Source organism: Cebus imitator, unplaced genomic scaffold (genome assembly GCF_001604975.1).
Source record: "Cebus imitator isolate Cc_AM_T3 unplaced genomic scaffold, Cebus_imitator-1.0 Scaffold356, whole genome shotgun sequence".
Taxonomy (NCBI): domain Eukaryota; kingdom Metazoa; phylum Chordata; class Mammalia; order Primates; family Cebidae; genus Cebus; species Cebus imitator.
This window is the reverse complement of record NW_016107671.1, coordinates 37,153-57,957: the sequence shown is the minus strand read 5'-3', so window position 1 is coordinate 57,957 and position 20,805 is coordinate 37,153. Positions and strand designations below refer to the sequence as shown.

The following is a 20,805-nucleotide window of genomic DNA, read 5'->3' as shown; positions in this document are numbered from 1 at the left end:
TTGAGACAGAATCTCATTCTGTCGCCCAGGCTGGAGTGCAATGGCATGATCTCAGCTCACTTCAACCTCCGCCTACCCAGTTCAAGTGATTCTCCTGCCTCGGCCTCCTGAGTAGCTGGGGTTATAGGCACGTGCCACCACGCCCAGCTAATTTTTGTATTTTTAGTAGAGTCTGGGTTTCACCATGTTGTCAGGCTGGTCTCAAACTCCTGACCTCATGATCCGCCCGCCTCAGACTCCCAAAGTGCTGGGATTACAGGTGGGAGCCACCGCGCCCAGCTGTGGATGTATTTAATGCCACAGAATTGTATACTTACAGATGGTTGACAATGATAAATGTGATGTATATTTTGCCATAATAAAAATAAGTTTCGAGAAACCAGCTGGGTGTGTTTGTGTGGGTCTGTTTCTGGGCTCTCTGTCCTGTTCTGCTGCTCTGTTGGTGTGACCGTCCCACCCCATCTAGGTTTCTTGCTGCAGCAAGCCTTAAGCGTGGGGAGAGAGATTCCTCTGGCTTTCTCTCTCTCTCTCTCTTTTTTTTTTCTTTTTCAAGACTGAGCTCTTGAAAAAAGGGCTCTGGGGCCTGGCATTTTCGAGCTTCTCTAAGGTTCCCCTGGTAGAAGATGGCACTGTGGTGGGTCCAGGTTCAGAGTCACCCTTGACACGACCTCATCCTCAGCCCCAGTGTCTGACTCAAAAGCGAGTGTTGCCTTTTCTTGGTAGACACAGCCCAGGCCTGTCCCCCGCCTTCCTGCTCCTGCTGTCCTGACTGCCTCGTCAGTTGCTGGAGCGTCGCTACCTCCTTGTCACGCATCCTCACACCCACTCAGGCCCCTTGATCCCGCCCTTCACAGGGCAACCAAAGTTATATCTGCAAAACCCAGGCCTGGCTCCCACCTGTAATCACGGCACTTGAGGAGGCCGAGGTCAGCAGATGGCTTCAGCTCAGGAGTTCGAGACCAGCATGGGCAACATGATGAGACCTTGTCTCTAAATAAATAAATATTTTAAAAATATAAAAACCCAGGCCTGTCTTCAGCGCCCACCTTGTCTCCCCTTGCTCTCCAGCCATCTGCCTCTGCCACACCGTCCTGTCAGGCCTGCTACCCACCCTTCCCTCCAGCCAGCTTGCATCAGCTGGACTTGTACTTTTTTTTTTTTTTTTGAGACGGAGTTTCACTCTTGTTACCCAGGCTGGAGTGCAATGGTGTGATCTCGGCTCACCGCAACCTCCGCGTCCTGGGTTCAGGCAATTCTCCTGCCTCAGCCTCCTGAGTAGGTGGGATTACAGGCACGCGCCACCATGCCCAGCTAATGTTTTTGTATTTTTAGTAGAGACGGGGTTTCACCATGTTGACCAGGATGGTCTCGATCTCTTGACCTCGTGATCCACCCGCCTCGGCCTCCCAAAGTGCTGGGATTACAGGTTTGAGCCACTGTGCCCGGCTGACTTGCACTTTTTTTTTGAGACAGAATTTCAGTCTTGTTGGCCAGGCTGGAGTGCAGTGGTGTGATCTTGGCTCCCCACAACCTCTGCCTCCAGGGTTCAAGCAGTTCTCCTGCCTCAGCTTCCCGAGTAGCTGGGATTACAGGCATGTGCCACCACACCCAGCTAATTTTTGTATTTTTTTAGCAGAGGTGGGGTTTCTCCATGTTGGTCAGGCTGGTCTCGAACTCCTGACCTCAGGTGATCCGCCCGCCTCAGCCTCCCAAAGTGCTGGGATTACGGGCCTGAGTCACCGCGCCTGGCCCGGACTTTTACATATTTTGGAGTGGTGCTTGACTATAAGCCTGTTGGGGTGGGGCCCACGCTGCACTTCCCGCCCCCCGGGCGGCACGTGATAGACTCACATTGGATTTCTGTCGATGGACTCCGTGAACCTCGGAAGGAGGTTGTGTGTGTTGGGAGCAGGTGATTGGGGGCGGAGAGTGTGCAGAAATGGGGACATAGAGGTCGGCCTGACCCCAGTGAGGAGACGGCTTTAGCTCTGCTGGCCGAGGAGGTTTTTAGCAGGAGAGGATACAATCAGATTAGTTTTACAAAGGTCTCCCTGACCTAGCAGAAAAAGGCAAAGGCTTTGAATAGACACTTAGCGGAAGAGGACATTCTGATGGCTTTTATACGTATTAAAGATGCTCAGCCCTACTAAATAGAAAAATACAAATGAAAGCTAGGCTGAGGGGGGCCAGACCTCACATATCAGTAAAGATCAGAGAGACTGGCCACACACGTGCTGCAAGGCCGAGGGGAGACAGGCCCTGGGCTCTGCCAAGGGGCTGTGAGCGGGGACAGCCCTCACGCAGGGCCACTTGGCAGTGGTGAACTTTGCTGGTTATTTACCCACAGACATACTTGCACACCCGTGAAAGAAGAGCTGCATACAGTGAGTGCTGCTGCACCGTTTATAAGAGCAAAAGGCAGGAAACCACCAGCCTGGCCCTGTGGGGACCGGCTCCAGACATCACAGCCTTCCACACAGCTGCCAAGGCAGCCAGGCAGGGCTCCGCCAAGATCAAGGCAGGGGACGATCACCAAGACACACACACGTATGCAGCGCGTCTGTGGCTTCAGTCACCCGGGATCAACCACGGCCCGAAAGTGCATGGAAAATTCCAGAAATAACCAGTTCATTCATTTTCTTTATTTATATTTTTTTGAGATGGACTCATGCTCTGTCATCCAGGCTGGAGTGCAGTGGCACCATCTCAGCTCACCGCAACCTCTGACTCCTGGTCTCAAGCGATTCTCCCACCTCACCCTCCCAAGTAACTGAGATTACAGGTGTGCACCACCACATCTGGCTCATTTTTGTATTTTTAGTGGAGACAGGGTTTCACCATGTTGGCCAGTCTGGTCTCAAACTCCTGACCTCAAGCAGTCCACCCACCTCGGCCTCCTAAAATGCTGGGATTACAGGCATGAGCCACCACGCCTGGCAAGAATGAACCTTTTATCCATGAAATTGTGAAGAAGGGAAAGAATTTGTGCTAGGCTTCCTGTCACACCTCAAACTGCAAAAGCTACAGCCACAGGGCATAAGTGCTTGGTTAAGATGGAAAAGGCATTAGATTTGGGGGCGGAAGACAGGAACTTCTGAAACGTGTTGCAGCTGATGGCAGTTGGGTTCGATGTCCACAGTTTCTGGCATCCACTGGGGGTCTTGGAACACATCCCCTGCAGATAAGGGGAACTACTGGATATATAGTTTACCCTCAGTATCACAGGCCCTCAGGATCACGGGTTCTGCACCCACCAATTCAACTAACCAAGGACTGAAAATGTACTCTGGAGGGCCGGCTTTTCCATCCGAGGTTATGGAGGGCTGACCGAGGGACATGAGCATCCCTGGATGTGGTACCCCTGTGGGGGTTCTGGAGGCAATCTCCTCAGCTGCGTAGGGACAACTGTATATATATATATATATTTTTCTTTAAAATCATAATTATAAATTGTTAGGATACACACTGAAAATTACATAAAACATAAATGCATAGCAAAACCAATTACTATAAAGGGAAGAATATATGTAGCCACCCTCCAGGTGAAGAAACAGATGGTGCAGCCTCCCCCAACCCCCAAAAGCCCAGTCCCTCACTTCCTCAGAAGCAGCCACTCTTTTTAAAAATTTAATTTTTTTTTTTTTTTTTGACACAGAGTCTCACTCCATCACCCAGGCTGAAGTGCAGTGGCGCAATCTCAGCTCACTGCAACCTCCGCCTCCTAGGTTCAAGCAATTCTTGTACCTCAGCCTCCCGAGTAGCTGGAATTGCAGGCATGTGCCACCACACTTGGCTGGTGGGTGGGTGGGTGTGTGTGTGTGTGTGTGTGTGTGTGTGCGTGCGCGCGCACGCGCGCGCATGTTTGAGATGGAGTCTCACTCTATCGCCCAGGCTTAAGTGCAGGGGTGCCATCGCAGCTCACTGCAACCTCTGCCTCATGGGCTCAAGTGATTCTCCTGCCTCAGCCTCCTGAGCAGCTGGGATTACAGGCACCCGCCACCACACCCAGCTAATTTTTGTACTTTTAGTAGAGTTGGGGTTTCACCATGTTGGTCAGGCTGGTCTCAATCTCCTGACCTCAGGTGATCCACCCGCCTCGGCCTCCCAAAATGCAGGGATTACAGGCATGAGCCACCTCACCCAGCCTTAGTTTTTGTGTTTTTCACAAAACTAAGAGTTGGGATTTCACAATGTTGGCCAGGCTGGTCTCGAACTCCTGGCCTCAAGTAGTGTTCCTACCCCGGCCTCCCAAAATGCTGGGATTACAGGTATGAGCCACCGTGCTGGGTCAAGTCTCCTGACTTTTGAGGTCATCACGTGCCTGCTTTTCTCTCGGTTTGCCAGCTCCGTATGCAGCATGAAGCAGTTTCCTTTCACCTGGTTTTGAAGCCTGAGGTCGGAGGATGGAGTGTGTTGTTTTCTTCCGTGTGGCCTCTTCTTTGATGCTCATGCACGTGTAGCTGCAGTCATTCATTCATTCTCCCTGTCGTGCACTGCCATGGAGCCAGTAGGTCACCCTTCATTCGCCACCTCCTGGGGACAGGCGTGTGTCCTCTTTCCAGTCTCTTCCCGCACGTGCTCCCTGCCCATGGGCCTGCCTCATGCTGGGGTGTGTACCCAGGAGAGCTCTTGCCCGGTCCAGCATGTGTCCCCGCCTCCCCTGGATGCTGCCAAGCTCCTCCCAAGTGCCAGCAGCGTGGGAGAGCCACAGAATGTTTTCAAGAAGAGCAAAGTAGAGAATATTTGCATGTTATACAGCTGCCATTTCTGTTTTTTTAAGAAAGCGGCTAATCATGTGTGTACCCATAGACACATGTCGGATTTCTCGGAAAGGAAAAAAAAAAACCCAAAAGTCTAGTAGGGGTTTCGTCCAGGGCTGATGAGCTGGGCCTAGGTGGGAGGAGGACGTCCTGTCACAGTTCACCCTTTGGTGCCTTTTGGCTTTTGAACCATATGACTGTCTTATAGAGACAGAGACAGAGAAGGAAAGGAAGGAAAAGGGGTAGATGGGCGCAGATGTGGTAAAGTGGGAATCGCTGAGAATCGCCCACCGCAGCTCCCTGGGGATCTCGCTTCCTGCGGCTGTCCAGAGCTGTCCAGTCCTCACCTGCTCCCACCAGAGCCAAAACCTGCCCATCTGGTTTGCAGAGCTGCCCCACCTGGCTCCACTCTGGGTAGTTACTCGACAGGTGCCCCACCCTCACCCCACCCGGAGGCGGTGGCCTGAGATCTGGGCCTTCTGGCATCCCCTACACCTGCCCTGCTGTGGTCCAGGGCCCAGCCCAGCCCCTCCTTGGACTTCCTTCCTCATTGCGGGCAGGGGCTAGACAGAAGGTGGAGATGGGAGTTCTAGGCCCTCGGCCCAAGTGCTGGTCTCCCAGCCCATGATCTGTGTGAGATAGCATCTGTCTTGGGGAGTAGGCCTCGGGGACAGGGGTGTGCCAGAGCAGGGCAGTGGCAAGGACCCAGGCGCCTCCGTCTGCTGTGTGCCTGAGTACTTGCTCACTGTTGTCCCTGGGTCCATCATGGCCTGGGCACCCAGCAGCCTTGGTCCCTGCCACCTACCGGACTGGAGCCCCTGATGGAGTCCCTCTAGGATGTCAGCTCCCCTGGGCAGGGAGTTTTGTGGAGTTAGTTCAGTGCTGAATTCTCAGGGCCTCCCACAGGCGTGCCTGGTGTGTGCCTGGAGCTCAGTAACGGTGTGAATGAACGAGAGGCAGGCAGGCTGCAGACAGCGACCGCCTGGGTGGCCAGGGCTGGCGTGAGGAGGTGCAGGTCGGAGTGGGCAGGGCTAGGGTGGAGCCCGGGGGATACCTGACCCAGCCTGGGGTGGCAGGCAGGGCTTCCTGGAGGAGCAGGTGCCTGAGATGGGGCCGGAGGATGAGAAGGGATGAACCAGGGAGCCCTCCAGGGGGCTGGGGGAGCAGACGGTGTTCGCAGGAGAAACAGTTACACCTGTGAGCTCTGCCTAGGGCCAGCCTTTGCACAGGAGGTAGGATTGGAAGGGGAGGGAGGGGTGTGGGCGGAGCATCTTTTTCTCCTGTTCCAGAATGGGGGTTATGATCACGCCAGGTTCATGCCCGGAGCAGCTGGTTAAGGGCACAGACACCGGGACTGATACCCTGCCTGGGAGTCCCCGCGCTGACCTCCCCAGGGGCGTCAAGTCACTGCATCGCTCCCAGTCTCAGCTTCCTCCATAATGAAAGGGGCCTTGCTGAAGGACCTGCCCCATTTAGGGCAGCAGTGAGGCAAAGCGCCTGAGCCCACACCTGTGGCAAGAGCAGGGCCTGGCCCAGAGTGGGTCCTGTTGCGTTGAGCTGCCTGTTTTCAGCAGGGTTAGTTTCATCCCCATGCGATGGCACCAGCATGGAGTTCCACCTCCCGGGCCTCCCTCCCTCCTTTTTCTGCCATCCACACCTCCGGATGGTGATGTGGGGGCTTCACCGTGGTCTCCCCTGACCTCGCCCCTTCCCCGGTCAGGCTGAGTCTCAGATTCCTCCTCGTGGGTGACAGGGGCAGAGTGGCCCCTTTCCTCTAGCCCATGCTGGGCATTTGCCGGAATCCCAGCTGGTCGGTGTGGAGGAAAAGTTGGCTCCAGCTTTCCAGTTCTGCCTCCACATCAGAGCCCACCCACCCTCTCCCTGGGGCTGCATCCTGTACCTAGTGGCCCTGTCACTCCCCAGCTGCCCCCAGACACACACCCCAGTTCCTTGCTTCAAACCTGGCTGCCCCTTAGCTGCCTGGCCGGCCTCACAGGCACTCAGCCTGGCTGTGTACTCACTGCCTCCGGCTCCTGGCACCTCGCCTGGCCTGGGGGGGTGAGGCGGGCTGTGCCTGTTGGTGGGAGACCGACCCTGCTGAAGCATAGGCTGTCCTGGGGTCCCCGCCCAACCCTGCTCTCCGTCCTGGCAGCTGTGGGCCACGTGGCCCAGGCCCACCCACCAGGGCCCCAGGCTCAGCCCCGCCTCCCTCCCGCCCTCTGTGGGTGGAAGCCGCAGAGGAGGCTCAACTCCTGGCCGCGTCACCACCGCCCCGGAGGCTGGAGCACAGCACCCAGCCAGTTCTCCTCAGTGAGTGCTTACGTCGAGGGCCTGGGGAGCCCTGGATCTACTCTCCTCTCCCAGCAGGAAGCCCGTCTGTCCACAGGCCTGCCCTGTGGAGGGTGGCCCAGGAAATGGGAAAGAGCGTGGTGGAGGTGAGCTGGCCAGGCCTCAGGAGGGAGGGGAGAGGGAGGACCAGACTGGATTCAGGGGAACGAGGGTCCACCGCCTGGCCACTGGAGCCAGCCTGAACACGTGTGAAGGCCGTATCTTTCTGGGGGCTGTGGCTGGGTCACCGAGTTTCCACATGTGTGTGCCTGTCTGCTGGGGACGTGCAGGTGTCTGAGTGTAGGTCCCTGAGCCTCTCTGTGGGAGCACGTTCCTTGGGTCTGGCTTGCATGGGGGGCAGCTTCCGTAAGGCTGTGCCTCACTCGGTCACTCTGGGTGACCCTGGAAGTACCTGGGTGTGCCTGCGTCCGTGGAGGTCCCCTCGCACCGTATCTTCGCTCAGCTGCCCTTTCTGCCATACCTTACCTTGTGCTGGGCGAGGCTGGGGACGGGGTGGCTAAGATGGGCCCAGGCCCTGCCCTCCTGGGTCTCCCAGTCCATGGGAAAGGCAGACCCGTCATCAGACAGTAACAGCCCATCAGGCTCCCGACCCGCAGCCCTGGAGAAGTAAGACCAGCACACTTGCTCTGCAAAGGGGACCGTGCCCAGCGTCCTCTGTAGTTTCTTTCTTCATTCATTCATGCGTCGTTCAGCAGCAAGAATGGCAATAATGATACAGCAGCAAGCCTGCGGTGAGGCCCCACTGGGCACCAGTCACTGTTGTAAATGTTTTACGTGTGTTATCGTATTCACTTGTTCAACATTCCCAGGAGGCAGGGACTATCACTACCCCCTGTTTGCAGATGAGGACACCGAGGCCCAGAGAGGTTGAGTAACTTGTCCAGGGGCACACAGCTTGGAGTAGTAGAGCCAGTGCCTAGGACTGGGCAGTCGGCTCTTAACCACCAATTGACTGCTGAGCCCCTGTACTGGGCCAGGCCTGTGCTGAGGACAAAGCAGTGGCCAGGAGAGGCAAGCCCTGTCCTCATGGGGCTGCCCGTCTGTCACAGGAGACGTATTAATCAAGGACCATATGGACAGACGTAAAATGACAACTGTGGCAGATGCTGTCAAGGAGAAGGCTTTGGACGTGCCGGATTTTTTTGGTTTTTGGTTTTTTTACATGGAGCCTCGGTCTGTCACCCAGGCTGGAGTGCAGTGGTACGATCTTGGCTCACTGCAACCTCTGCCTCCCAGGTTCAAGTGATTCTCCTGCCTCAGCCTCCCAAGTAGCTGGGATTACAGGCACCTGCCACCACGCCCGGCTAATTTTTGTACATTTAGTAGAGATGGGGTTTCAACGTTGACCAGGCTGGTCTTGAACTCCTGACATCAGGTGACCCACCTGCCTAGGCCTCCCAAAGTGCTGGGACTACAGACGTGAGCCTCCACCTCCATCCATGAACATGGAGTTTGAAGGAAGAGGAACGGATAGTAAAGTGAAGGAGGGCCGGGCGCGGTGGCTGAGGCCTGTAATCCCAGCACTTTGGGAGGCCGAAGCGGATGGATCATGAGGTCAGGAGCTCAAGACCAGCCTGGCCAATATGGTGAAACCCTGCCTCCACTAAAGCTACAAAAATTATCTGGGCCTGGTGGCAGGTGCCTGTAAACCCAGCTACTCGGGAGGCTGAGGCAGGAGAACTGCTTGAATATAGGCGGCAGAGGTTGCAGTGAGCCGAGATCACAGCACTGTACTCCAGCCTGGGCAAGAGTGAGACTCTAAAAAAAAAAGGCAAAGGTTGCAGATGGGGGGTGGGTGGCAGCACTGCAGGACCCAGGCCAAGGGCACAGTCCGTGCAGAGCCTGCGAGCCTGGTGGCAGGGATGGCACTCTACCCAGAGGAACGAAGGAGAGCGGAGCTGCTCCCTCCACCGAGGCTCCACCGCCACTTCTGCTTCCGAAGGCCAGGGTGCTCCCCAGAGCTGTCTCTTTATGAGCTTACCCGTTGTGGGGACTCATGGATTTCTAGAGGCACCCGCCATGTGATTTGACTCTTACCAAGAAACACTGCCACTTCCTGCGATTCCCAGCCTAGGCCACGTGGCTGGGTGGGCCCCTGCAGTGGGGAAGGCCTGGGCACTCACAGCGGGGGGACCTTTTGTGGTGTTGGGACACACACTGAGTTACTTGCGAAACAGCCAGATTCAGTCTCTGAAGACCCGCTTTCCCCCCAGGCATCAAGCCAGGCAGTGAGTGAACGGCTTGTGTCCGCCTTGGCCCCATCCCCCTGCCCTGCGCCTCCTGAGGGACCAGGCTCATTACTTTGGTCATGGCATCACTCATCTGTTCCACAGATACGTCCCAAGAACCTACTGTGTGCCAGCCACTGCTGTAGATGCCAGCAAAAACTAGACAGAGGTCCCTGCGCTCAGGGCGCTGACATTCCGCTGGGGGCAGTTGGAATCGGGGACCGCCAGTCAGTAGGTGTATGATGGCAGGGGGTGGTAAGTGCCACCAAGACATAAAAAGCAGAGCAGAGATTTTGCTAAGGGATCAGGAGAGACTCTCGGAGGAGGTTTTATTTGCACTGAGACCTGAATAGCAAGAAAGGCTGAGCAGTGGAGTTCTGGCAGAAGGAAGAATATGTGCAAGGGCCCGGAGGCTGGAACAGCTGTGATGTGTCCAAGACATACACGGCGGAGGCCAGCGCTGGAGGAAGCGAGGAGAGGACCTTAGGTTTTCGAGGTTGGCAGGGCCTCCCAGTCAGGGCGGTGTTGAATCACAGTGTTTCAGCCAAAGTGGGAAGCCGTGTAGAATTGTGCGTGTGCATTTGTTTAACACTTCTTGGCCAGGCGAGGTGGCTCACGCCTGTAATCCTGGCATTTGGGAGGCTGAGGCGGGCGGATCACGAGGTCAAGACCAGCCTGGCCAACATGGTGAAATCTCATCTTTACTAAAAATACAAAAATTAGTTGGGCATGCTGGTACGTTCCTGTAATCCCAGCTGCTCGAGAGGCTGAGGCAGGGGAGTCGCTTGAACCGGGGAGGCAGAGGTTGCAGTGAGCCAAGCTCCCTTTTGATCGCTGCGTTATTTTCCATCTCAGCATTAGTCACCTGACTTAGTAGATATTGTTTGATTTATCTCACACATCGCCCCCTTCCTTCTAGCATGTGACTGCTGCAAGGACAGGGACGTTTCTGACTGTTGGGTGCAGTGCTAAGGGCCCCAGGCCCAGCAGAGTCAGTCCCTGGTAGATATTGACACATGCATGGGTTGATGCATGGGTGGGTGTGATGGGGTCACTTGTGGGTGGAGTAGATGTTTGCTAAGGAGGACCCTGAGGATGTGTCAGTCCCAAAGCCTGAGGACTCCTTGTAGGAACGAGGCTCAGTGCGGGAGGCCGGAAGAGACATGTGGATAGAGGAGGGCTGGGGGTTGTGCAAGATGGGGGCAAGAGCTGAGCCATGGTTTGAGGCAGGACTGGCGTGGCGGACTTGGGACATTGAGGAGCCTGCTGTGCCAGGACGGAAGGCCAGACTCCCAGCGCCTCCACCATCAGAGCACGTCTGCAGAAGGCAGAGGGTAAACTGAGGCAGGGGGTAGGTGAAGATTGTGGCAGAGTGGTGCGTGGGGACCAGTGGTGGAAGCCTGAGTGCAGGCTGGAGACAGTGAGCGCTCTGGGTCCCCTTCCTGATTTGGGTTTCATTTTGGTGATGATGAAAGGATGCCTGTAGGCCTGGCCACCTCCCCTGCTCTGCCCTGCGCCCCTGCGTTCCAGCTAAGCCAGCCCCATCCCTTCTGGGGGCCGCAGCTTTGGTCAGAGCCTGGAGGGGCGGGGCAGGAGGTGAGGGGTTCCACACACACGTCTGCTCACACCGACAGCTTTGTCACACAGTGGATCTTGCTTTACCATTTGGGCCGATTACCTTGTGGGGGAGAATGGGGGCAGTGGTACCCTCTTCCTCCCGTAAAAGATCAGAGGACGCAGAGGGGACTGGAACATCTGAAGTGTCTGCTAGACTGGGTCGACGCTGCCTGTCCCACATGTTAAACAATTCAAAAGATTTTTAAAATGTGAAATAAACATTTGAGAGTAGGATACGAAATGTACCTGCATTTTGGGAATGAAATACTGGACCTCACAGGCCTCCGGGCCCGGCTGGGGCAGAAGGCAGCACCTTCCCGCCGCTCTGGGGTTCCTGCCCCCAGGTCCAAGCTGCTTATCTGAAAGATTCCCGGGTGCTGCCAGGCCTCTGAGCAGGGGTGTAGTGCAGCAGGCAGGGACCACCATCCCACCGAGTCCCTACCATGGGCTCCCCTGGACTACAAGGGGGCAAGATAGAGGATAGTCCCTGTCTTGTGGAGCTGACACATTCTAGGGGGAGAGGCAGATGCTAAAGAATTACACACACGGCTGGACGTGGTGGCTCACACCTGTAATCCCAGCACTGTAGGGGGCCGAGGTGGGTAGATCACGAGGTCAAGAGATCGAGACCGTCCTGGCCAACATGGTGAAACCCTGTCTCTACTAAAAATACAAAATTAGCTGGGCGTGGTGGCAGATACCTGTAGTCTCCGCTACTTAGGAGGCTGAGGCAGGAGAATCGCTTGAACCCGGGAGGCAGAGGTTGCAGTGAGCTGAGATCGCGCCATTACACTTAACAACAGGAGCTGAACTCTGTCTCAAAAAAAAGAATTTTATGCACACACACGCTCTCCATATGCGTGGTAAGAGCCCTGAGGGAAGATAAAACAGAGGCAGGCGAGAGGGTGACAGGACAGGAGCAGAGCCTGCGAGCACAGGCGGGCCTGGGAAGTCAGGGGAGGAGAGAGCCGCCTACGGACCAGTGAGAGGACAGTCCAGGTGCACTCACCCATGCAAAGGCCCTGAGGTGGATCCATGCCTCAGACCTGAGGAACAGCAGGGGACCCGCGTGGCTGGGGCAGAGAGCGCGCAGGGGTGCCTGGGAGGAGAGGAGGGCAGCCTGGTGATGGATGTGTCCTGTGGGAGCTCTCAGGCCACGAGGAGGCATCGTGGGGGTCAGGAAAGGGTTTCAGGCTGTGGACTCCAGAGTAGGCAGGACTGGCTTCCGGGCCCAACTCTGCTTGGTGAACTTAGTGGGAGATTTTACCTCTGTGAGTCTGCATTTTCACATCTGCAAAATGGGGCTCAGAATGGCCACTCCCCGAGGTTGAGGGCGCCGGTGAGCTCAGTGTCACCGTCTGCTCTGGGCCATGGGTCCCTTGTGGTGGCAGCGATGGTGGTGGGGGTACCAAGCTGAGCCTCAGGCCACATTTGGTGGCCAGGATTAGTTTTAAGCATCTTTCTTGCCACAGAGGCCTGTGGGAACGCGTGGTGAACAGCCATGGGGGAGGTGGGAGCCTGGGAGCCCACTTGGTGCTCCTTCCCAACCCCTGTGGGGGTCCAGGACGGATCAGACAGGAGGGAGGGACCCTCACTCAGCAGAGACTAGGCCAGGAGAGGAAAGGCAAGGTCTGGGGGTGGACAGAAAGAATGAGGAAGGAGAGGGGGAGCCAGGACCAGCCTTGGGAGGATAATAATAATAATCAATAGTAATAGGCAAAACCAGCAGCGTCACCCCAGCCTCAATAATAATAATCATTGTAATAGACAAGACCAGCAGCGTCACCCCAGCCCTCCAGGGCAGCAGGACAGGCAGGTAAGAGCTCAGCCTTCAGTGCCTTCCACACACAACCATCCAGGTTCAAGTCCTTGCTGCTTCTCACTGTCTGGGTGCGCTGGACAAGGGCCTCCCCTCTCTGGGCCTCGGTTTCCCCACTTGTGAACTGGGATGAGGATGCTTGTGAGGATGGAACAGGATGAGATGCACAACAGGTCCAGGACCCACGCATCTCTGCAGACAGGCCTAGAGTCTGGTGTCCACTCTGTCACTCTAGCTGGGTCACCTGGGTTAATGAGGCCCCTCTCTGTGCCTTGTTTTCCGTGTCTGTAATCCGGGGCTCATAATGGCCCCTCCCTCCAGGGGCAGATGTGGGACTCCAGGTAAAGTGCCTAGAAGAGGGCTGGTACACAATAGGTGCTCAGTAAGTGCTGGCTGCTATTGGAATGGTGACCGCACTTCCTGAGCACTTGCCGTGTGTGCTTTGCCTTGGCTCTGATCCCAGCCGCAGTCTCTGGCCCAGGCCGTCCATGCCTTGTGTTCTCCCTAATTCCTTAAAAAACGCCAGGAAGCAGCTACTGTCATCACCATCTTTGAACAGAGGAGGAAACTGAGGCACAGCGTGGCTGAGTTGCTCACGCAGGGCCACACATCGAGGTCCCAGATTGGGTTAGATCCCCATTTCACAGACACAGAAAGTGAGGTCACACAGGGCAGGTTGTAGCAGCCCTGCTGAGGTTTGGAGCCCTGGGCGGCTGACTGCCAAGCTTGGAGCTGGCCTGGGAGCCCAGCCCCTACCCCTCCCTCCCTGCCACCTGGGCAGGCCCAGCCTTTTTTGCTCAGCTCTTCTCCCTCCTCCCAGGCCCAGCACTGCCTCTGTGGGCCCCCAAGAGGTCAGGAGCTTACGGTGGGAAGGGAGCGCCTGCTGGGGGAGCCGGCAGCGCTCGGAGCTGCCCAGGAGGGGCCGGGGTGGGGCCCCTGCCTGGTCACTATAAACACGGTCAGTTCCTCTGTTTGTCCTGCCCTCTGTGCAGTGCCCAGAGGGAAGGGGTGGCCCCAGGCAAATATCCGGAGGCGTGCCCCTTGCCCCCCTCCCTTGGGGGTTCATGGATGGGAGGGCAGGAGCCCAGGCTTCGGAGGACATCCCCAGCCCCTGTGCTGCTAGCTGGGCCGGCCGCCCACCCTCCAGGCTGCTCCCGCCAGTCCCAGGACCCTGTCATCCCCGTACCTCAGGATCTGCCCCGCTCTCCGCCCTCTGCGCTTATCGAGGGGTCACATGGCTGATCCTGTTCCTGTGGCTGTGGGAACTGCCTAGTGCCCCGAAGTGGGGAGGGAGCAGGATGGGCAGGGCCACAAGTTCGCGATGAAGAGGCAGGGGCTGGGCATGGGGCCAAAGGGGGTGGAGGGACCTCTGGGAGGACAGAGAGGCCGGAGGACATGGGACGCAGATCTGGAGTGTCAGCAGGCAGAGTGGAGAGATGGGGATGGTCAGTTGGGGTGTGCGGATGACCCTAGGAGCTGGGCCTGGAAAGCTGTGAGAGAGTAGGTCAGGGCCACCAGGGGGTGGGCAGGGCTAGAAGGCTGTGAGGGAGGGGTGGGCAGCACTCAGGGTGCTGGCTTTGGGCTCAGAGAAGGGGCTGGGCAGAGACAAAGGAGCCCCTCCCCCCTGCCTGCCCTCCATCCCAGGCCCCAGGGCAAGCAGGGAAACTGGGCCAACCCCGGGGGCCCTGGCCAGGCCTGGCTCTGACCACCCACTGGCCTCCTGGGACCAGTTGGGACAGGTTGGCTGCCGGGTCCCCACCCACCTCCCACGGGGCTCCTGCTGCCAAACTGGTTCCCCTGGCTGGCTCCCATCGATGGTCCTACGTCTGGGCCAGGGCCTCACCTTCCCAGCTGCTCCCAGGAAAGCAGCCTGAGCCGGGAGGAGGAGCAGGTGTGGAGGGCCCACGTGGGTCTGCGCGTCCTCCGTCCTCTCACCAGGGCCATAGGACTCGCTGGGCTGGGCGCCACGCCTGGTGCAGGGGAGCCAGCTGGGAACAAGACAGAACACCTGCGTGTCCCCTCGTCCATTGGTCTCCACTCTTCCCCTTGTCTGGGAAGCCTCCCTGCTGCTCACCCCGACATCCCTCCAGGGTCCCATGCTCCCACCACTCAGCCCTGACCACTCTGGGCTGCTGCTGCGTGGGGACAGGTCTGTGCCCCACATGAACTTCCCATGAGGTCAAAGGCCGTCTGGGTCCCTACGGTGGCCACAAAGGAGGCCCATTGCTGAGTGATGACTGAATGAATGAATGAACGAGTGAACAGATGCATTCTTCTCATGTCACAGATGAGTAACCCGACGCCCCCAGAGGAGAGGTCACCTGCCTGAGGGCACTTTTGTCCCACCAGCATCAGACCAGGTATGTGTGACTCCAGGGCCCAGGCCTGGAACAGCTGGGACGGGGCCTTCCAGGAGAGCAGGACCTGGGTCCCTCCTCCCACAGGCACTGTGGGGACCGCCTCAGCCACCACAGTTGCCTCCACAGACAGACCCCTCGCATATATGCCCAGCCTCACCCTGAGCTCTTTGCTCCCAGTCACTCACTACCCCTCACGGCAGTCCTGTGGGGGTTCATCCACGGCACAGAGAGGTAGTCACTTGCCCAAGGTCACGGCACCATGTGGTGGAGAGTGGAACTCTGGCCGCCTGGCTCCCCTTCCCGTCTTTCTCCTGGCTCTCTGTGGGACGCCGCCACCAGCATGTCTCTCCTCAGCCCCTTTGTGGTTTTTTGGGTTTTTTTGTTTTGTTTTGAGACGGAGTCTCACTCTGTCGCCCAGGCTGGAGTGTGCAGTGGCTCGATCTCAGCTCACTGCAACCTCCGCCTCCTGGGTTCAAGCAATTCCCCTGCCTCAGCCTCCCAAATAGCCGGGATTACAGGTGCGTGCCACCATGCCCTGCTAATTTTTATGTTTAGTAGAGACAGTTTCACTATGCTGACCAGGCTGGTCTCGAACTTGGGGTAGTCAGGAAAGGAGTCCTTGCTGCTCTGAGAACTGCAGGAGGGGAGGGGCAGCCCTGCGCGGACACTGGGAAGTGAGCTCCAGGCAGAGGGGCCAGCCCCTGCAAAGGCCCTGAGGTTTCCAGGAATGAGAACAGAGAGGTGATGGGGCCTTGTGGGCCCATAAGAGACAGGCAGGAAGGTTCTGAGCCGAGGGACATGGCCTCGGGTGCTCACGGGTGCCCTCCGGCTGCGTGTGCCGTGCAGATGGGGCAGGGGGTGAGCAGGGAGACCGAAGGAGGCTACTGCCTCTTGTGGGTCCCGGTGGAAGATGAGGATGGAAGGGACAGGGCAGGGGCAGAGGAGGAAGACGCGGGCAGGCTCACTGCTGCCACTCAGCCACCGTGATTCCCTCGCACAGCCTGCACTGAGGCCCCGGCACCATGTTTGGGAAGAGGAAGAAGCGGGTAGAGATCTCCGCGCCATCCAACTTCGAGCACCGTGTGCACACGGGCTTCGACCAGCACGAGCAGAAGTTCACCGGGCTGCCCCGCCAGTGGCAGAGCCTGATCGAGGAGTCGGCTCGCCGGCCCAAGCCCCTCGTCGACCCTGCCTGCATCACCTCCATCCAGCCTGGGGCCCCCAAGGTACGTGGCACCCACCACCACCTCCCCCAGCCCCAGAGTGGCCTGGCCCTCACCCCACACTTGACCCTGTGACCAACACCTTCTCACTGACATGGAAACAGACCCACCCCCGACTTCTACCCTGCTCCTGGGTCCAAGTCTGGCCCTTCACCCACCCTCCGTCCACTGGCTCCAAGTTCTGAGAACCCCATGCCACCCCAACCTGAGGCTTCCATGACCCATCTGACAGCCCCACACCAGCCTCCAACCTGAGCTTCATGTCCTGGGTGCTATGCTCCTGTCCCCGGACCACACCCATCCCACCCTTGAGCCTTTCCAGAGCTCCTGGCACTGGTGGATGGACCCATTCCCAGGGGGTGACAGCTGCCAGTGGTTAGGGCTTGGATGGGGGAGCCCAGAGGAGGTACCTGACCCAGACCAGGGGTCCAGGCAAGCTTCTGGGAGGAGGGGACACCACGGCCAAGGAGGAGGAGGGATGGCAGCAGATGCAGGGGAGGCCGGGGTTTTGTGGAGGAAATCACCCCTGTGGAACACTGTGGGCTTTTAGGTTTTGGGTTTGTTTTTTTTTTTCCTGCCATCTAGAGCAAAATGGCAAGGTTGGGATTTGAACCAACGTTTGTTTCCAAGCCCCATGCTCTTAACCCCTCTCCCGCCTCCATGTGAAATTATAAGAGTTGCAGAGCCGGTGTCTGGGTGTGGCCTGGCATGAGGCTGGCCTGGCGGGAGCCTGTGCTGGGCCTCAGGAAGCCAGCCTTGGAGCCTGGACTGTCTCCCGTGGTCAGTGGGGGCCGGGAAGGGCCGCAGGCCAGGGGGAGCTTGCCAGGTTTGTTTCCAGCGGGTGGAGATGGGTGTGCCTGGACTCACCCCTCCCGGTGCCCAGCCTAGCCTGGCAGGGAGGAGCGCCAAGACCCGCAAGTTGGCCATAGACACAAGCGCAGCCTCAATGTGGTGGCCCACGGAAGGATCTGTGTGGCCCACGCAGGGCGCTTTTGAATGCCTTGACTTGTTTGCCACCACTTAAAAAGTGACAGACTTCACTTCCAAAGCTGTTGGCCTCTGGTGACAGACCAGCTGGAGCCGAGTGGCAGCTGCCTCTGCAGGTGTGGCCCTGGCTCTTGTGGGCCACAGGCCATGCCCAACCCCCTCTCTCCACGCCCGACCCCCTCTGCTCCACGCCCTGCCTGGCTCCATGGCCACTGGCATGTGTCTCCAAAATCCCAGCCCCTGCCTGGCTCGCCAGATGTGAGGCCTGGCTGTGACTGTCCCACCAGGAAGTAGGGCACCTGAATTCACACACAGGGCCTCGTGGCCAGCACTGACCTGGGGCCCCATGGGCGCTTGTGTTCGCTGCCCTTGGCCAGGCCCCAGGTCTCTCAGGGCCCTCTGCAGCCCCTGGTTTTTGTTTTGTTTTGTTTCGTTTGAGGCAGAGTTCCACTCTGTCTCCCAGGCTGGAGTGCAGTGGCACTGCAATCTCGGCTCACTGCAACCTTTGCCTCCTGGGCTCAAGCGATTCTCCTGCCTCAGCCTCCAGAGTAGCTCCCAAGGGATTATAGGCGCCTACCATCGTGCCTGGCTAATTTTTGTATTTTTAGTAGAGATGGGATTTCACCCTGTTGGCCAGGCTGGTCTCAAACTCCTGACCTCAGGTGATCCTCCCGCCTCGGCCTCCCAAAGTGCTGGGATTATAGGCACCCACCACCATGCCCAGCTAATTTTTGTATTTTCAGTGGAGACTGTTTTGCCATGTTGGCCAGGATGGTCTTGAACTCCTGACCTCAGGTGATCCTCTCACCTCAGCCTCCCCGAGGTGTTGGGATTATAGGGGTGAGCCATCGTACCTGGCCTCAACCCCCTGTTCTAACAGCAAAGTCTGGCCTTGTGTCCACCTTGCTTTCCTGGGGCCCCTGGGCAAGGCCCGGCTTCAGGCAGACAGCCATGGCCAGGAGAGATGGGACAGCAGCAGGCCACAGGTTTTGTGGGATCAGTGTTTGCTGCACATTAGAGGCAGGCCTCCAGCTGCAGATGCCTGGCAGCCCCAGGCAGGGCCCATGTTCTCAGCTTGCTGTGGCCCTGCACAACCATCTCATCAATGCGTGGTTTAGCAAAAGTCCACTGAGCCCCTGCTGTGCACTAGATGCTGGTCTAGGTGCTGAGATTCAGCGAGATCCAAAGCAGACTGGAAAACACAGTCCCTGCCCCCAGGAGAGTGCACTGGGCAAAGCCGGGAGCAGACAGATGCCCGCGGGCCCCATGGTGGCCGCTGTCAGGCGCTCTAGGTGGAATGCAGGCAGGACAGGGGCTGGCATTTTAGATGACGGGCGGCCAGCGGGAGCTTGAGTGGTCGTTACCTGAAAGAGTGGAGAGAAGGAGCCACAGGGACCCTGGGAGCTGATGTTCCAGGCATCAGCTTGGGATGATCAAGGGGTTAGGGTTAGGGTTAGAGTTAGGTTAGGAGCAGCCAGCACAGAGGCCCTGGAGCAGGGCAGGAGGGGGCAGAGCAGCGAGGACACCCGTGTGCCTGGAAATGGAGCAGAGGGCAGAGGGGCCCTGTATGACACAACTCAGACCATGCTGGGTGGGGACGGGGGGACTTGGGACGCCCTGGACATCCTGCCCAGTTCCCACATGCGTTTCTATTTGGCACCCGGCTCCTGGAACACCCTTGCCCTCTACTTTCGGACCAGGCCTTTGTGACTCTCCCTGTCCCCCACCCCTAGTCCTTCATGGGAGCAGAGAATGTGGTTTTGGGGCTCACGAACACTGGCGCCCACAGGGGAGGAAGTGCCAGCCCAGGCCTGGCCCCAGCATCCTGTAATTTGTAGCCCTCGGCCTGATTATGGGGTGGATCAGCTTCTGCCCTCCCTCCCCTCCACCCCACAGGGCAAGACTGTGCCGCCCATCTGGGGAACAGGAGAAAAACAAGGGGTGCCTCTCCGGGGTCCCACCCAGCCCAGGGAGGCAGCACCCTGGCCGGGGCCATCACTCCTCTGACCCTGCAGCTGCGTCCTGGCGGGGGAGGGGCCACCGCCCATGCCATCGTCACTGCATGGCATCTCCTCATTGCGTCTCTGTCTTGTCTCTGTGTGTGTCGTGCCGTCCTGTCCCTGTTTGTTGGATGCCTGTCCTGTGTGCCCCACTCCTTGCCGGGCCCCCACCCACCATTGCCCGGGACCCCAGACCATCGTGCGGGGCAGCAAAGGTGCCAAGGATGGGGCCCTCACGCTGCTGCTGGGCGAGTTTGAGAACATGTCGGTGACACGCTCCAACTCCCTGCGGAGAGACAGCCCACCGTCGCCCGCCCGTGCCCGCCAGGAAAATGGGATACCGGAGGAGCCGGCCGCCACGGCCAGAGCGGTCCCAGGGAAGGCAGGCAGTCGAGGCCGGATCGCCGGTCACAGCGAGGCGGGTGGCGGCAGTGGTGACAGGCGACGGGCGGGGCCCGAGAAGAGGCCCAAGGCTTCCAGGGAGGGCTCAGGGGGCCCCCAGGAGTCCTCCCGGGACAAACGCCCCCTCTCTGGGCCTGACGTCGGCACCCCTCAGCCTGCTGGTCTGGCCAGTGGGGCTAAACTGGCAGCTGGCCGGCCCTTTAACACCTACCCGAGGGCTGACACCGACCACCCATCCCGGGGTGCCCAGGTAACCCATCCCCCACCCCAGGGCCCCCGAGGTCCCCTGCCTGTTGCTCCCCCGTCCCCACCTTCCAGCCCCGCCCCGCCCCACCCACCGTGCATCTCATCCTGACCACCTGTGTGTCTGTCCCATTGCTGGGCCTCTCTGGTGCTTAGGGAGCAGAGCTGGCCCCAGGCACCCTTCACTGACAGTTATTTCTCTTCTGTTTCAGGGGGAGCCTCACGACGTGGCCCCTAACGGGCCATCAGCGGGTGGCCTGGCCGTCTCCCAGTCCTCCTCCTCCTCCCGGCCTCCCGCCCGAGCCCGAGGTGCCCCCAGCCCTGGAGTGTTGGGCCCCCACGCCTCGGAGCCCCAGCTGGCCCCTCCAGCCCGCGCCCCTGCCGCCCCCACTGCCCCTGCTGTTCCCGGGCCCCCTGGTCCCCGCTCGCCACAGCGGGAGCCACAGCGCGTATCCCACGAGCAGTTCCGGGCTGCCCTGCAGCTGGTGGTGGACCCGGGCGACCCCCGATCCTACCTGGACAACTTTATCAAGATTGGCGAGGGCTCCACGGGCATCGTGTGCATCGCCACCGTGCGCAGCTCGGGCAAGCTGGTGGCCGTCAAGAAGATGGACCTGCGCAAGCAGCAGAGGCGCGAGCTGCTCTTCAACGAGGTGCGGGAGCTGCTGCCCTGCTGTCCTCTCTCCCTGCCGTCCTCCCGACCCGCCCTCCCTCCTCTCCCTGCCGTCCTCCATCCCTGCCCTCCCTCCTCTCCCTGCCGTCCTCCATCCCTGCCCTCCCTCCTCTCCCTGCCGTCCTCTGTCCCTGCCGTCCTCCC

The 20,805-nt window shown here is 58.7% G+C and overlaps 1 protein-coding gene across 5 annotated transcripts in view; it reads left to right on the top strand.

Moving 5' to 3' along the window:
* PAK4 (p21 (RAC1) activated kinase 4) overlaps positions 1 to 20,805 on the top strand; it is a 49,050-nt gene that overhangs the window by 21,882 nt on the left and 6,363 nt on the right. The window contains exons 1-5 of one of the 5 annotated variants that reach the window (XM_037730655.1): positions 7,092 to 7,195; positions 15,061 to 15,133; positions 16,134 to 16,359; positions 19,537 to 19,995; positions 20,201 to 20,641. In XM_037730655.1, coding sequence (XP_037586583.1) covers positions 16,156 to 16,359; positions 19,537 to 19,995; positions 20,201 to 20,641 — 1,104 coding nt within the window. In that variant the 5' untranslated portion in view covers positions 7,092 to 7,195; positions 15,061 to 15,133; positions 16,134 to 16,155. Of the gene's footprint in view, positions 1 to 7,091; positions 7,196 to 14,193; positions 14,274 to 15,060; positions 15,134 to 15,707; positions 15,720 to 16,133; positions 16,360 to 19,536; positions 19,996 to 20,200; positions 20,642 to 20,805 lie in introns of those variants that run through there. The other 4 variants (XM_037730654.1, XM_017506521.2, XM_017506523.2 and 1 more) reach the window with 4 other exon arrangements.